Source organism: Cyprinus carpio, chromosome B15, assembly GCF_018340385.1.
Source record: "Cyprinus carpio isolate SPL01 chromosome B15, ASM1834038v1, whole genome shotgun sequence".
In the NCBI taxonomy this organism is placed as follows: Eukaryota; Metazoa; Chordata; class Actinopteri; order Cypriniformes; family Cyprinidae; genus Cyprinus; species Cyprinus carpio.
In genome coordinates this window covers 16,743,759-16,760,090 of record NC_056611.1, presented here as the reverse complement: position 1 = coordinate 16,760,090, position 16,332 = coordinate 16,743,759, and the positions used below count along the sequence as shown (strand labels likewise).

At 37.1% G+C, this 16,332-nt stretch overlaps 2 protein-coding genes across 3 annotated transcripts in view; both read left to right on the top strand.

Annotated features, from left to right (window-relative positions):
- Positions 1 to 5,493, top strand: part of LOC109103211 (histone-lysine N-methyltransferase 2A-like) — a 33,244-nt gene extending 27,751 nt beyond the window's left edge. For both annotated transcript variants that reach the window (XM_042739484.1, XM_042739482.1), the window contains exons 33-35: positions 593 to 676; positions 779 to 908; positions 1,005 to 5,493. In XM_042739484.1, coding sequence (XP_042595418.1) covers positions 593 to 676; positions 779 to 908; positions 1,005 to 1,280 — 490 coding nt within the window. In that variant the 3' untranslated portion in view covers positions 1,281 to 5,493. The remainder of the gene's footprint in view (positions 1 to 592; positions 677 to 778; positions 909 to 1,004) is intronic.
- A 1,478-nt stretch (positions 5,494 to 6,971) lies between these two features.
- Positions 6,972 to 10,895, top strand: c1qtnf5 (C1q and TNF related 5). The gene is made up of 3 exons (XM_019116576.2): positions 6,972 to 7,122; positions 9,273 to 9,506; positions 10,007 to 10,895. Exons 2-3 carry the CDS (start codon positions 9,281 to 9,283, stop codon positions 10,525 to 10,527), a joined length of 747 nt encoding a protein of 248 aa, XP_018972121.1. The 5' UTR covers positions 6,972 to 7,122; positions 9,273 to 9,280; the 3' UTR covers positions 10,528 to 10,895.
- Positions 10,896 to 16,332: the final 5,437 nt, after the last annotated feature.

The window sequence follows — 16,332 nt, the reverse complement described above, 5'->3', positions numbered from 1 at the left end:
ATATGAAGAGATTTATTTTATTTGTGTTATTTATTTGATTTGGAGCTTGTTTTAAAATTTTGAATTTAGTTTTGTTATTTCCATTTACATTCTATTTCAATTTTGTCATTTAGCAGACGCTTTTATCCAAAGTGACTTACAAATGAGGACAATAGAAGCAATCTACATGTTTCGTATCGATGACTGCGAGGTTGTGGATATAGATATATATATTAAAATAAAAAAATAATATTATCACTATTATTCATTTATTTTTTATAGTTATATTTAATGGGTCACGCTATATGCAGTGTGAGGACCAAACTAAATCTCCAGGTTCTCTTATGAATTATGTGCCCCCCTTGCTATATTAGTATATTATTAAAGTTATATTTCACAAAGAAATGTACAGCATTTTGTCCAAGCAATAATAAAAGGACACCTTTAATTTATAATTTGTCTTAAATATTTTGTTAAAATAAATAACCGTGAATCGAATCTAATCGTGGAATCAAAGTCATGAATCGGATTGGTTCGTGAGTTGAGTGAATCGTTACTTCCCTATCCTTTACATTTGTGGATTAAAACATCACAGCACCTGTTTTTTTCACAGACGGGCCACCAGCATGGACTTACCACTGCCTATGAGGTTTAGGCACTTAAAGAAAGCATCCAGGGAAGCTGTGGGTGTCTACAGGTATAAACGCTTTCTATTCAAACCAAAAATGGTTGGATTGAGGAATGAAAAGCATGCATCTTTGTTGCGTACCATCATGTGCATCCTGTATATCGTTTGCAGATCAGCCGTACATGGCAGAGGTCTGTTCTGCAGGAAAAACATTGACGCTGGAGAGATGGTGATCGAGTATTCTGGCAATGTCATTCGCTCTGTCCTCACTGACAAGCGGGAGAAATACTATGACAGCAAGGTAGAAATCTAATGCTTAGTCTATCAGTGCAATTAATTTAAAACGCCAACAACACTGATGTTCCTCATGGATTTGTCTTTTTTTGTTTTTACTTAGGGCATTGGCTGCTACATGTTTCGTATCGATGACTATGAGGTTGTGGATGCCACCATGCATGGCAATGCAGCTCGATTCATTAACCACTCATGTGAGCCCAACTGCTACTCCCGCGTGGTCAGTGTTGACGGTCAGAAGCACATTGTCATTTTCGCCACACGCAGAATCTATAAAGGCGAGGAGCTCACGTACGATTACAAGTTCCCCATCGAAGAACCAGGCAATAAGCTGCCTTGCAACTGCGGGGCAAAGAAGTGTCGCAAGTTCCTCAATTGAAAGCAAACTCGCAAGCTAATACTGTCTGTGAATGCTATCAAGCTTGTATTCTTGCCAGGGAAGAGACATTTTAAATGTTTTTTTTTTTCTTTTCTTTTTTTACTGAAGCAGGCTCAGGTTATCAGAAGGTTAATGGAATTGTGCCTCTTAAGTTGTTTGATTTTTAGAAAAGACAACTGAGCGGAGTCGCAATGGAGAAGATTGCCCTTGTGTCCCCTTTATTGATGCCCAATTTAAGAGATTAGTGCCCCTCATTCTTAACTTTTGTATCAGATCTTTTATTTTACTGTTTTGTTTTTGTTAAAAATTTTTTAAGAAGGATATTGTGAAAAGTTTTAAATTTGTAATAAGTCGAGTCTGGCCTGCCCTTATTTACTGAGTGTGACAAATTACTGAAAAATTGCCACATCGTTCCATTCTACACCAAAGTGCAATTTCGGAAGGGAAAGATTTAATGTTTTTAGATTGACGATACATAATCCTTTTTTTTAGCCTGACCATCTCTCACTTTTTGAATGTACATCGAAGCCTTCAGAGCATCCATGGTCATCCTTGCCAAGCTGGGCCTGATTCTCTGTATGGAAGACACTGTAAATATCTCATAGGAGAGATGATGAGGGGAAACACTAGGGGGAGCAGTGGTCCCAGGAATAGATTTGAAGAAAAATGGTAAATGTTCTTTTGTTGTCAGTGGTAGGAAGAAATGTGTTATGGAGAGTAGGCAAGGAAGAGCTTATAAGATGTGTGGCTGGCAGGTTGAGATCCTGGTGGACTGACCAGTGGACCAGAGCCATTTCTGAGGTCTGGGGGTGGATAACATGCTTTTATTTACTATCCGTTTTTATAGTAATTTAGAGAGAAAGTAGCTTAATTGCATTGTATTGCAAAGAAGTATAATTTGCATGTTGTTACAAAATCTCATAGGATTTTAGTGAGTCCAGATGCTATTACCAGTTTATTTATTGTCTCACCATTAGGGAGTTTTTGTTTTTTTTTACTCTCTAGGCCCGTATTTGTGTATAAAATTAAGATTACGTTTTTGAGGCAATTTAAAAACTATTTTTGTTGTCTCATGTCACTGACAGAAATATCATTCTTTGAATGATGTAAATAATATGTATATTTTTCTATACAAATGGCTGGAAAAGCACTCATTGGTGAATAGCACTTAAAAATGGTATTTATATTTTTAATAATACATTGTATTTATTTTATCAACATTTTTGTAGGAAAGAATAGATATAGAACACTAATGCTTTGTCCAGAAATTTTTATAGCACTGTCTCGAGATATTTTTTTTTGTTTGTTTTTGTAGCCCAAATGTTTCCTTCTGTTCCAAAGATTGAAGCAGTTACTGTTTCCACAGAGTGCGGTCCACCAGTGGCTCTCATTGCCAACCCAGGTCAAGCATGCACATTTCAAATATCATTTCAAATAGGTGTGTAAGTTTAGTGAGCCTTTCTAAGTGCAAATCGATTTGATGCGACTCTCCTTTTTTAGTGCCAGCCTTAAAATCACATGCAAGAACAGCCCATCTTCCCTTAAAAGTCCCTCTTTGCGTTTTCTAAACTTGGAGGAAAGATGCATAAAATCCTTCTCTGGCATTCTAGCAACTGACAAGTCCCAAAGTTTATTCCATATATTTTGTTATATCAAAATATTTTCTTAGAGATTGGTGTAATGCAAGGATTCGCCACTGAGGCTATCCCGTGTAAAACTACTTGTAAAGCACTATATATATGGAGGAGGAGAGGGCGGAGGGCTCTTGTTTCCTCACGGTCTTGTGCACTGAAGATCAGTCTTCTTCCCAGTCTTCTTCAACACATGTTGCCTTGGCACTGCATGGACACTCCAGCCAGCCATTCAGTCAATGCACATTATTTGCTCGTATCATCATTTCGTTTTCTTGTAAATGTCAACACTCCCCACACCTGTTCCCATCTCGGCTCTTTTCAGAGCTCGAGTTTGACCCCTATTTGAATAAGGCTAAGACAGATGTGGCTTTATTATTTTTGTGGATGTTCTGTGGATTGTTCTTCCGTCTTTCAGATCAGAAGTTTGGTGCCTTCACTGTAAATTTCTCTGGTTGTTATTTTCGTTTTTGGATGTTAGGCGTTAGAACTTGTTTGGACAGTCAGCTGAGAGGCTCCAGACTATGGAGAAACGTTCAAAGCTGTTTTAACTAGGGCACAAGCAGATTCCACTTGAAATTTGACTCTTGTTTTATTTTTTATGTAAAGTCACGATGGTTTTTAAAGGGATGCTGTAGCACAAGAATGGCTTGGGATCTGTACATACCTCTAGACGAAGCTGCTTTGGGCAACCGTGGCTTCCTTAGTTAGCCACTTTCAAGGCCAGTTCCTCTGTGTCTCTAAAACTCTAAAACAGTTGTGTTTTTTTCCTTGGCCACTGCAGACCCCCTCCAGCCCTCACTGTACCTAGGCTGCAATAATTTTGACTTTTTCCAGCATTTCACTTTTGACTATGGCACTGAAGATCAGAGTTCTGTACGTTTCCTCACATTGAACATTTGTTGGCTGCTGCCTCATATTTGTATACGTGTTTATACTGATCAGAATTTGCGGTTTAGCCATCTCTTTCAGGGATTCTTGGGGGTCTCGCCCAACTTTCCTCTCGCCCTGGCACCCCTGTGGAACAGGACGTGCTGAACTCTGCAGCTAGGCCGTTGTTGAATGTATTCTAGAATTTTGTTTTGTTTTGATTTTTTTTTTTTTTTTTTATTTTTTTTTTTTTTTTTTTTCAACATGAAAGGATGGGAAGATACGGGACAGCTTTTTATTGCATAAAATAGGAGGATTATACAGCAGGGTTCTACAGAAACTATTGCTCAGTCTAATGAAATAAGATTTTTATTTTATTAATATATTTTTTTTTTGTAATGCAGTTACTAATCCTAAGGGCTTTGTAATAGACTCCTGCACAGACATCAATACAACGTCAGATGCTCCATAAACTGGTATAACAGCGCTCGGTCAGTGTTTCAGAAGCAGACATGGTCTGTCGTTTTCCTGGACTTTACTCTTCCACACCACACAAGTGGTACCACACCTTCTCCTGTAATTATAATCATCAGTATATATGTATACACAATATACATGGATATATTTAAACTAAACGTGTATGAATAGTAACTTGTACTTCAATATCTACACAATATACGGAATGGACAGACAAACTTAGTAACAGTAGCAAACAGCAGCTTCATAATGGTTAATTGCAATGTTCAGTGTATAATCTATAATGGTTTTGTGTTACAGATAAACTTTAGAGTAACTAATGTGCATCATTTTAATATCAAGATCAAGTACCAGTTTTCCTGTGCCTGTGTATGTTCCCTCAATGGAGCATTGCAGTTTTTTTTCTTTTTTCTTTTAATTTGTTCATTTTTTTTTTACCTTTTTTTTTTTTTTTTTTTTGGAAAGGAGCGGTATTTATATTATGAAACGAGTTAATGTAAAATGTGGTTGTAAACTTTTTGAGCTTTGATAATTTGTTTGCTTTTGATGGTGTAGTCTGCGTTATTTTACCCTGTACATTTTTAACAGTTTGTGGACATCAGGAAAAAATGCCCTTGCCTAAACCCAAACATGTCACCTATACCTCTCTCTCCTATTGGATCTTAAGTTGTACTTTTTCTTATGTGATGTTCTGTAATGAGTAATGGTAACCATTCTATTTATTTATTTCTGCAAACAAGATGTACACTGAGGTAAATCTCCTTCTGAGAGCAGGTGACTGCGCTCCCTGTTTTTGGAGTTTTAACATGGTTCACTTTGTACAGAAATGAGTTGCGGACCATCGGAGTTACTTTAGGGAGTCAGAGAGGTCTTGAGAGGGAGAGATTTTAACTTCTTCCTCTTGGAGGACGTAAGTTTTCCTTTGTCTTACCAACACTTCCTTTCCCCTGTAGCTTCGAGATGTTAATACTGACAGTTTTAAGGTTTTTATTTCTTTTCTTTTTTTCTCCAAGTTGCCCCATCAGTGTTTTACCATTTTACAGAAAAATGAAGGAAAATTTGTTAATCGAAAATATTCAACCACAAACTACTTAAGGATGAATGTATAATGAGGAAAAAAAATTGTACATAACAACTGTAAAAAGGAAAATTTCTAATCATGTTTATTTTCTATGCACTTTTTTTATTTAAGTGATAGTTTAAATAATAAACATGTCTTGTTTACTCAAACTTGATATCTTGTCTTTTTACCTTCCTAGTATTGTTAAACCAGTAGTTTCCTGGTTCTGGACTTCAATTGGTGACATGGTGTAAAATAAATAAATAAATAAATAAATACAGGATTCAAAAGGGAATTTTGCATCAATTTGGTTTCCCCAAAGAACCTAAATATCCTGATGAACCTTTTTCAACTATATATGAACCTTTTGTGCAATGGAAATGTTCAGTGGATGTTAACGGTTCTTCATTCAACTATAGGTGCGAAAAAAGAACCATTATGTTTTTGTGTTGAATAATGTTCAGGGACTTGACCCAACCAGTCATGTTAACCAACAAGAAGGAACTACAGCAGATGGTATTCTTCTCAAACAAAAAAGAAAAAAACAACAACAACATGAAAAGTAATGTGCTGTTTCTGGTTATGTGTAGCACCTACAGCTCTGCATATGGATCACATTACTGGAAAGAGCTGCTCAAGTTCATTTTCAACAGCTGATTCCTTATTTCAGTCTGTTCTAAACTGTTTGTGTAACAAATTTGGTCATCCTGTCATAATATAATACAGGCCTTAGAAAATAAAACAGCAGTTAAACCGCTTGCCTTGGTTTTACATGCAAATTATTTATTTTAAAGGTACAGCATCAAAAAAACAAAAGCCCTGCTGAGTTTTAATGGTTAGAGTGACTAAAAAGTATTCATGATGCAAAACACACATTAATCTGGCATTACAATGTAAACATGTAACTTTTTATTGAAACCATTCACTCCAAGAAAAGGGTGTCTAGTTTCAACCAGCTGTTCATAATGTGAAGGACCTGGCCTCATGAAATCCTACAGACAACAAGGAGCCACTGGCAGTTTCCCTGAAGTAGTTTATGAGCCATTTGATTTAAAATGCTGAATAAGTGTTCTAGAAGGCCTGGATAACCCTAATGGGTAAGCTTTGTCATCTAAATAAAGCTAAAAAAGTAATTAGAACCATGTGTCTGAACTGCCACCCACATCAGCACATCCCACCATCTTTCATTCATGCATGCAGATTTTCACTGCTCCTTTAAACTCAGAAATAACCACATCATTTTCCAAATACGAGGATTTTTTTCTCTTGATGTGGCAACAATGAATCCAGAAGATTTGTTTATATAAAGCGGTTGTGTCACATGATCATTGAAAATGTTTAGAAAGTATGCTTTGTATTTTTAAAGCAAGAATAGTTCATTCTCTAACTTGACCACAGGGCTGTAATCCCCAAATGGTTTATTGTTCACAAATTCGCCAGCCACAATGAACTAGCATCTTTCCTTTGTAAACCCCACTCTGATTAAATACACATGGGTCCCGCCAGACTGTTCACTGGCGCCCAAGACCCCTTCTCTAGAGCTCTACTGTATCAGATAATGTTTATGCTTGGACAAGCTACAAACATTTAGTCTCCGTCCCTTGGATGATCTCTCTTTCTCCCTCCCCATCTCCCAGCCTCCCTATTTCTAATTGGCTTCCAATAGCTCCCCATTTCCCCTGAAGAGTAGGAGTGCTCATTTTTTCCCAGACGCCTTGGACGGCAAAGAAAAGAGTTTCACTGCTCGTTTCTCTTTCGCTTGCTCAATCCTGTCAATCCAGTGAAGATTCAAAAAACGTAAATGGTGAGTTTAATTATTTTTTTCCATAGCTAAAATTTGTTTAGTCATGAAGGTCTGACTGCTTTCACTAATAAAGTGTTATGGAAACATTTTTATAGGTAAATTCTTAAAATTTTTGTGTAGACAGTTTACCATTTAGACACTTTAGTGCAGATGTAACTATATTATTTCACTTTGACTACCAGTAATGTTCTTTACTATGAAATAACTCCACTGAGTCTCTAAATGGAAAGAATATGAACCCTCTTACGTAACTTTTGTTTTGTCAAGATTGTTCATCACTACTGCTCACTCTCAGTAAAGATACTGTTTACTGCAAATCACATTTCTGAAGGCAAATATTCGAAAACTAAGAAATGAGCTTTTCTTAAAATACCTAATACCATTTGTGTACTAATATGTACTTTTAAGGTACCAGTATGCACCATTTAGGGGAAAATAATAGGTATAAAGTATATTCCTTTTGAAAGGTTGCTGCCCCAGTGACAGCTTTTGTACTTTTTTTTTTCCTGAGTGTACTAATTTATGAATAATGGCAGTTCAGACCCATTTATAATGCACTGAAGTTTCAAGATAAGCACTGAAGGGGAAAGCTGATCCTTCCCATATTTAAACCCAAAGTTAAATTTTTAGTAAAGTATAAATTATGCTGTGATATAGAGGGAATAAACCCCAATGTTAATATTTTGTTGCAATAATATTATGGCAGCCTTATACACAATAACACAATGCTTCAGTAATAAACAATGTGAAGCATAATAGTGAGTAATGTGCTTTGTTTGGAAATCAGACTTCAGTTGACACTGGAATGCGATATTTGTTCTGCACTCTTTGGCAGTCATTCCTCTTATGTCCTAACATGGCTCAAAGCTTGAGCTGCTCTGTGCATTTAGAACCAAAATACATAAACAAGGCCCTGAGAGATAACTTTCCAGATGTCCTTGAACAGATGTTTCTATTGAACTGAAGATACCAGTGCTTTAACTGATTCTGCTGAATTTTTGAAGAATGCTTTGGTGGTCTGGTTGCATTTCTCAAGGTGAATCATCAGCAGTTTCTCTTCAACTTATAAGAAACAGCTGTTTGACAGACAGCAGACTTGAACCGAACCTGCTGATTTACAGCAAGGCATAAAATCTTGGAAATGCTTCGTTCCAGGCAAGATTACGAGAGTGTACAAGCCCATGAATACATCCTATTGCACAGACTGTGTGTGTTTGAGGCCTGATTATTGACTGCCTTCAGCACCTCATCAGTGATAGATGGTAGACAGTAAACTTTATTATACTAATTAGCATTTCCGTTGTTCACCAACTAACTAGAAACATTAAGTTTTCAAACCCTCAAACTGCAGATTATATCCAACTTACTGAGCTTTTTTAGGAAATGTGAATTACTATATAAAAATATTGCTGATTTGTTTAGTGTTGGAGCTCCCAGCATGCACAGCAGTGTGAAAAACTGAAATTCTTACTGTTTTTAAGAGTTCTTGTGTTGATTATTTAACAATTACTGTATATTGATAGAATTTATTGGTTGCACAAGACAATTTGCAATAAGTGAAGAATCTACTTTATATTAGCTGACAAAATAGGGATAGTTCACCCAAAAAATAAAGCTGCCATCATTTACTCAGCCTTGTGTCATTTCAAACTTTCTTATATAAGAATATTCTGGCCACTCTTTTCAATATCAATAAGAGTGAAACAGGACTAATGCTGTCAGGCTCTGAAATAAATAAAATCACCATATGACTTTAGGATTTTTTTCAGAATTTAGGTACTTTTTGGTACTTTTATGGTGCTTCTGCATCCTTTAAAAGCTTTTTAAAGGCTTCACTGGGCTGCAGGCTATCAGACATGAATTCCTAAACAATATTTCTAAGTCTTTTTCATCTGAATTTACACTTACACCACAGAGCTTGTGCTTTAGTAATTACGATGTACTGTCAAATTTCCCTTGGCATACTCACCCTATTGCCTGAGAAGTGAGATCATGCAACTCTTAGAGCTGTGCTGTACTGCTTTTCACATTATGTTCAGACTTCATACCATGTGTCTATTTTCAGTCTCCATAATGCTGAAATCATCTTGAAACAAGATACAAGTGCATAAGACTTGCTTTTTTCTTCCATTTTTTTATTTTCTCTACAGACTGAGCAATGACATCTCTGCAGACATATCCTCTTTCATTGCTGCTTGTTATTGCAGTACATTGTTCTAACTCACTCGAAGACAACAAGATACCCAGTTTGTGTACAGGAAGTCCAGGCATCCCAGGATCCCCTGGGTTACATGGCAGCCCCGGTCAGCCTGGCAGGGATGGACGAGATGGTCGTGATGCTCAAGCCGGAGAGAAAGGGGAAAGAGGAGACAGAGGAGAACCAGGTACAAAAATACCATCCCCAATGATGTTTTTCTCACCTTCTCCTCCCATAGAGTGCTGCAGGGATGAGTTTTTTTATTTATTTAGGAAATTAGTATCACTCTGGTTCCCTCTGTGGATTTTCCCACAGTCTTTTGGATTATTGCAGAAAAATTATTCTAATGAACTTACATTTTATTCCTCATGATAATGTTCACAAATTAACACAACTTGATTTTGAAGCCTAAATTCAATTGCTAAACGTAGGCTGTAAAGAAACTACACCATGGTTGCGAGACTTCAACATCACCACCATTAAACTTCCAACAACCGCGAAAATATCTTGAGCTTGTGTTAACCACAGACCTTATTTCAGGCATTCAACCAAAAACCCATTGTCTTCAAAACGGTGGAAGTGCTAAAGTGCTCATTTCCAGGTTTTGGCCTACAAAAATGTGTCATCCCTGCAGCATCTATTGAATGTCAATAGTGAAAGATGAAAATCCCATGATGCTTATCACAGGTCATCCGGGAGTGAGGGGCCTTATGGGAGACCGAGGAGATCCAGGAGAAAAGGGAGAGAGAGGAAGCCCGGGCGAGTGTGCGGTGGCCCCCAAATCAGCTTTTAGCGCCAAGCTGTCTGAATCCCGCACAAGCCCATTGGCGGTAGGAGACGCAGTGCGTTTTGAAAAAATCATTCTGAATGAGCAGGGGGATTACAATCCCGAGACGGGACGATTCACCTGCAGAGTGCCGGGCGTCTACTACTTCGCTGTTCATGCCACAGTGTACCGCTCCAGCTTGCAGTTCGACCTTATAAAGAATGGAAACACCGTTGCGTCCTACTTTCAGATCTTTGGGAACTGGTCCAAACCAGCCTCGCTGTCGGGAGGAACACTAGTGCACCTGATTCCAGGAGATCAGGTGTGGGTGCAGATGGCCCTGGGCGAGTACACTGGCTTTTACTCCAGTTCGAAGACAGACAGCACCTTCACTGGTTTCCTAGTGTACTCAGACTGGAAAAACTCTGCTGTTTTTGCATAGATTTAAAACACACTGCAAATAACTTTCTGTCTGGCTCATGCAGGTTTTATGAATTAGAAAAATACTTTCATGGGTAAGACAAAGGCCTTTGATTGGCCTTCATTTGCAATAACTTCATTAGAATCAGTTATGATCAGCATTGCACAGATGATTATGTTCTAAGCACATGTAGTCATACAGAGTATAATTACTGGAGTATTTCCATGCAAGTAATTCATTAATGTCATTACTTCTTTGGAAATATGGAATAAAAAATGAAAATACTGAAAAAGAAAACCTTCTGCTGTTTTTACAGAAAATGTTTATTCTTGTGGCTGTCTATATTTTGTGAAAAAGCACAATAAATACTTTCCAACACGTCTCTGGAATATGACTTCAATAAAAAATGACTCCCATAATTACCTAATTCGTCAGTAAATGTTACAAGGAAAAGTCATTTCTACTGCTGGGAAACTGTGAGCTGTGGTTCAGGTTTCATCATGGTGCATTTAAAGCAATACTTCATCTTTAACAGGAAATGCTGTTATTATTTATTCACTCTCAACTTGTTCCAAACCTGAATAAAGGCTCGTCACACCAAGACCGATAACTTAAGATGGTAACTATATTAGCATCACACTAATGCACAAACACGTTGTGTTTATTTTAAACATGTGCTGCAGTTGTATCATCTGCCAAAATGCTCGAGCTCTTTAAAGTTGTGTAGATTCTGATTGTCTGTCAATGTTTGTATCATTCATCAGCCCAGAAAAAAATGTTTTGAAAGTGATTCCAACAATATCATTCCTCTGTGCCGTTATAGGCCTAGTTGTGGTATGGACTCTGCTATCTTGTAAAATTTAGAGTGGTTTTTAAAACTATATCTTGTTGTGATAGTTGGGCTTTTACTGTTGTTCGTTCTGTGGAACACAAATGGAGATTTCTGAAGAATGTACAGTTCATTCTTTACATTACAGTTGCAATGAATGTGGACTTTAGGACTTTCAAGCTTCAAAACGGATGCAGAAGTATCATAAAAGTGTATAGTCGGCATCTTATTCAAGATTTTTTACATACTGGAAATTTGCATGAGGGTAAAAACATTCATTATCTTTTCATGGATTCACTTTGTTGACCAACAGAAATGTTCATTTTGGATGACGTCTGAGTAAGCAGTATTTACTTTGGTATTGACAACAGAGGTTTCGCTAATATGACTAAGCGTTAATATACGAATTGTATATTTATAGAAAGACAGTATCCATGATTTGTGTTTGGTAAGCCTCTGTGTGCTGAGCCACGCAGTTAACAAGCCTCATTTTACAGACAAAGCCTAAACTTTGTTTAAACGAAACAGACCCTTGTCTAAACGTAGCTTTCTCTTTCTTTCTCTCACTCTATCTATCTATCCTTTCGCCTCCTTTTCTGCATGTTTTTGTTTTAAGACAAGTATTTCCAATTTTCCCCAGGCTGCTGGCAGAGACGTCAACAGAATGTTTTCGCAGTAACACTGAGAAGAATGAGAGGTACATTTGTATCCTCCCTTTGTGCAGTTTATTTCCATGAGGTCATGGCCTTCCCCCTTCACAGCTGTTAGCAGAGCACTTCAGCCAGATAGAAACAAGCTCAGAAGGGCGTCTGAATCAAAGTCCAGAACTTTCAAATACTTTTATCATTACCATTCACAACACTATTTATTGGTCTTAATGGCAGGGCTTCGAGTGAGCTGATTTAACAGGCACATAAAACATAAAAACAGTGTCCAAAGGTCCAGATTCTGCTACATACATCAATTCTAAAAGCAATCTCAGTTGCAGACAAGATTTATTTGCAAAAACGTGTTTTAAAGACCATTTTTGATATATTTCTTTCCTGTCACAATAATGCAAAGTGGCATAAACTATGTATGTGATTTAGTAACTGAGTGCTACTGAATGCTTAAGTCAGTGTACTCTTCTAAATCACACAAATGAATAATGACTAACCATTAAATGATATATCTTTTGCATATATATGCAAATATATATGTGTACACATTCATATACCATGTTTTTTAAACAATCTACAAAGTTCTAAAACTTTACAAAACCTAAACTCAAGATAAAGTGAATTCTTTGTAGTTCTTTGTCTTTTGATATTAAATACCACAGATTCCGAACGTGTAATCATTTGTAGCTCTAATGCTTTTATTACGAAACATTCAGCAGAGGGCGTCCTTTCATTATCCTCGGAGGACTCGCGTCCACTTGGAGCTCGCGTCTGTATTACAGATTAAGTTCCCAGTTCATATTTTTTGGTTATATATTTGGTTTGATAACAGCAGGGGGCGTTCTTTGATCATCATATAACCACACTAATGAGCGATAATTACATACAGAAACAAGAATAAGTAAGGTCTTGCTCAAAATCACTTACCTAAGATAGAACTGGGTAAAATAAGGTGGGTTATGGTTAGGTTTAGGGTTAGGGTTATAACTTAGTTATTAGTTATTGTAATTACTTTAAGTAGTATTTTTGTTTTTACAAGTTACTTTCCATTTACCAGTGGTGGAAAGAGTATTGAACATTTGTACTTAAGTAGCCTACAAGTACTGTTACATTGCTGAAATAATACTCAATTACAAGTACTGGTGTCAAAACAGTACTTAAGTAAAAGGACAAATTATTCTTCTTTTTAAAAACTACTCAGAGTACTAGTTACTAGTTACTTTTTAGCCACCGATATTTTTTTAATTACCAAAAAATATTCATATCAAAGATCTATGTGGATAAAAGCTACTTTGAACAAAACCCACTTTTATCTTATTGACAAAGTACATGAATTAGTGGTAATGATACAGGAATTTCGAACTTCTTAATATTAAAGTACATGTGAACTGGAAGTTGCAACTGACTTCAGTGTTGTGATGTATTTTCAAGTGAAATGGAATATTGAATAAAGGGCGAGGCTTTATTATGGTGCACCTCCACTCGACCTCTTGCTCACAGCAGATTAACTGTTGGATAGGAGTGGTTAATAATATCTGAGTACACTAAAATATTAGTGTCTGAGACACTGTGAGCACGGAGACTGTTTTTTTTTTTTTAAATGCGTAGCTTAAATATGTAAAATTAAATAAATAGTGCTCATAAATGGCTGTTGAGATAGTATTCTCAAGTGAAATGATTAGAGGCTTGGACTGCAGTAGTCCCTCACTGCAGAACACAAGATCCAGGGGGCATGGTTGGATCCACATCAAGGGGGTGGAGATGGGTAGGTTAAGGGGTGGAGATGGGTGGGTTTAGAAATCAGGGGGTGGAGAGGGGTAGGTTTAGGTATACGTAAGGTGGGAGGAGTTGGATCCGGATCCAACCACGCCCCCTGGATCTTGTGTTCTGCAGTGAGGACCATCTCTTGGACCGGGAAAGAGGAGTCCTTACATCATGACTTAACAAAAGGATTCTCCCAAAGCTATCTAACTAACGTTATCAGAGCGAGAACGTCATTCCAGAGCGGAAGCGACAGAAGAGTTTTTTTTTTTTTCTAGTGTATTGACTTGCATGTTTCAATTGTTCACCACAAGACTAGTAATGTGCACTAAAAAAGTAAGTAGGATCATTTTTTATTTCATGATGACTAATTTTCAATACTATTGGCAAAACTACCACATACTGTATACTGCCATATAGATATTATAATATTTTACATTATCCATAACCAATATTATCCATTGTTTCAAGGCAATCATTATTCCAAGCTTTGAAATTGGTTTAATCCAAGTCTTCTAAAAATAAACATTTGCTTTATATGATGAACAGATTTTAATATAGGCTTTATTTACATACATATAAATATTGATCAATTACCATTAGGCAGCTGTGGCCTAATGGTTAGAGAATTGGACTTGTAACTAGAAAGTTGCAGGTGGGGAGTGAATGAACAGTGCTCTCTTCCACCCTCAATACCCATGGCTGAAGTGCCCTTGAGCAAGGCACTGAACCCCCAGTTACTCCCCAGGCGCTGGATATAGCTGCCCACTGCTCTGGGGGTGTGTTCACTTCTCACTGCTGTGTGTGTGCACTTGGATGGGTTAAATGCAGAGCACCAATTCTGAGAACTACCATACTTGGCAAATGTCATGACTTTCACTTTTACTTTTCACAAAAATCTCAATCTTAACGGGGTTAGATTGTATTTGGTGTAATGCAATGTGTTTATTCAGTTTAAGGTTAAAAAACACATTATTTTCCACATACTGTACATTATTGTTGCTCATCTATGCCCCGCCTTTCTGAAACTCATCGATTTTTAAAAAGCTCATTGTTCTGAAAAGCAAGGTGTTCTCTGATTGGCCAGCTATCCAGTCTGTTATGATTGGCCGAATACCTCAAGCGTGTGACAGAAATGTTATACCCCATAACATACTGTGATGCCGTGTCCCGGTGTTCTGACAATGTGTGCGACCCTGTCAGAATTTGCTACCTCCCATTAAAACAGATGGTAGCATAATTCGATAGCGAAAAGCACTACCTATCAGATTTTACTTCCAGCATGATATTAGGTGTGAGGCTTCATTAACATGTACATCTACCCCAACCCTAAACCTACCCTAACAGTAGGATAAATACAATGTTGGTAGCATAATCTGATAGGTATCATTATTTGTCAAAACACTGGTGCGACAATAAAAGCCATTACAAATGAGGCATTTGTAGCATCCAGTGGGGACATAATTACTGATCATAATTACTTATACTGTCTTTTTACGTGTTGCATTATCGCGCCGCATAAACAAGGAAGCTTGATTTCAAATTTGATTTCAAATTGAATTGAATTTACAAAAAAGACAAGTAGACAGTCAGTAATAAAATTATAAAACAAATTACCTCAATTCAGTTTGAGGTAATCAAAATATGACAACACTGAATTTTATAAGCAGTGATTTAAGAGCCATATACAGTATGTTAGGCCTATGTATTTAGATAAATGACACTACCATGTAGTTTGTTTCTCCAAGCTTTGAGTCCATAAATCACGCTGAGCTCACTGATCAGCTCTTCATCTGCTGCAGGAGCGGCTTTTCCCGGTTCAGATATCAGGGCTTTTATTGGTCCCTTCATGATCGGATATCTTTATTGGCTACTGAAGTGCCTTCAAAGATTTGAATATCAATTTAAATTGTGGGTGTACTCAGTAACGAACTATGATTTAAAAGTAACAAAGTAAATTATTTTGCTTAATTTGTACTTAAGTACAAGTAAAAGTAAAGCTTTAAAAATATATTCAAAAAAGTACAAGTACCCCCCCAAAAAAACTACTTAATTACAGTAACGTGAGTAGTTGTAATTCGTTACCTGCACCACTGCCATTTACTTAGTAACTGCCAAAATCTTTGTGGAATTTCATGTATAATGGAATGCGTAATGGAAGTCCCCTGTGCAGTGGATGTTTAGTGTGGGTGTGAGGAACTGGTGTTTTTCCCCGTTCACATCCGCAGAGACAGGAACGTTCCTATTGACCCAAAGGGCAGACTTCCTATTTGTAAGATAAACTCATATTGGTTCAGTGGGCCTGGGGCCAAACACACTGTGAATTGGATGACCCTCTGAACTGAGCTGAGTCTATTCTAGCTGTGCTATACTTAGAAGACTACATCCCTGCATGAGTATCAGGATCCCAAGTGCTTGTTTTTCAGGAAGTTTATAGAAATGTTGAGGGTATAGTATCATGCTTTTGCTCTTTCTAAATGCTACAACAGTATTGAATTTCAAGATGAACTGTCTATTTATGAGATTCATCTTGAAGTTACCCAAAAATGGAAATTCTGTCATCACTCACAGTCATGT

Coding starts and splice junctions, on each gene's coding strand:
- c1qtnf5 (XM_019116576.2), top strand. CDS start 9,281: ATGACATCTCTGCAGACATATCCTCTTTCATTGCTGCTTGTTATTGCA. Junction 9,507..10,006: donor AGGAGACAGAGGAGAACCAG/GTACAAAAATAC, acceptor TGCTTATCACAG/GTCATCCGGGAGTGAGGGGC.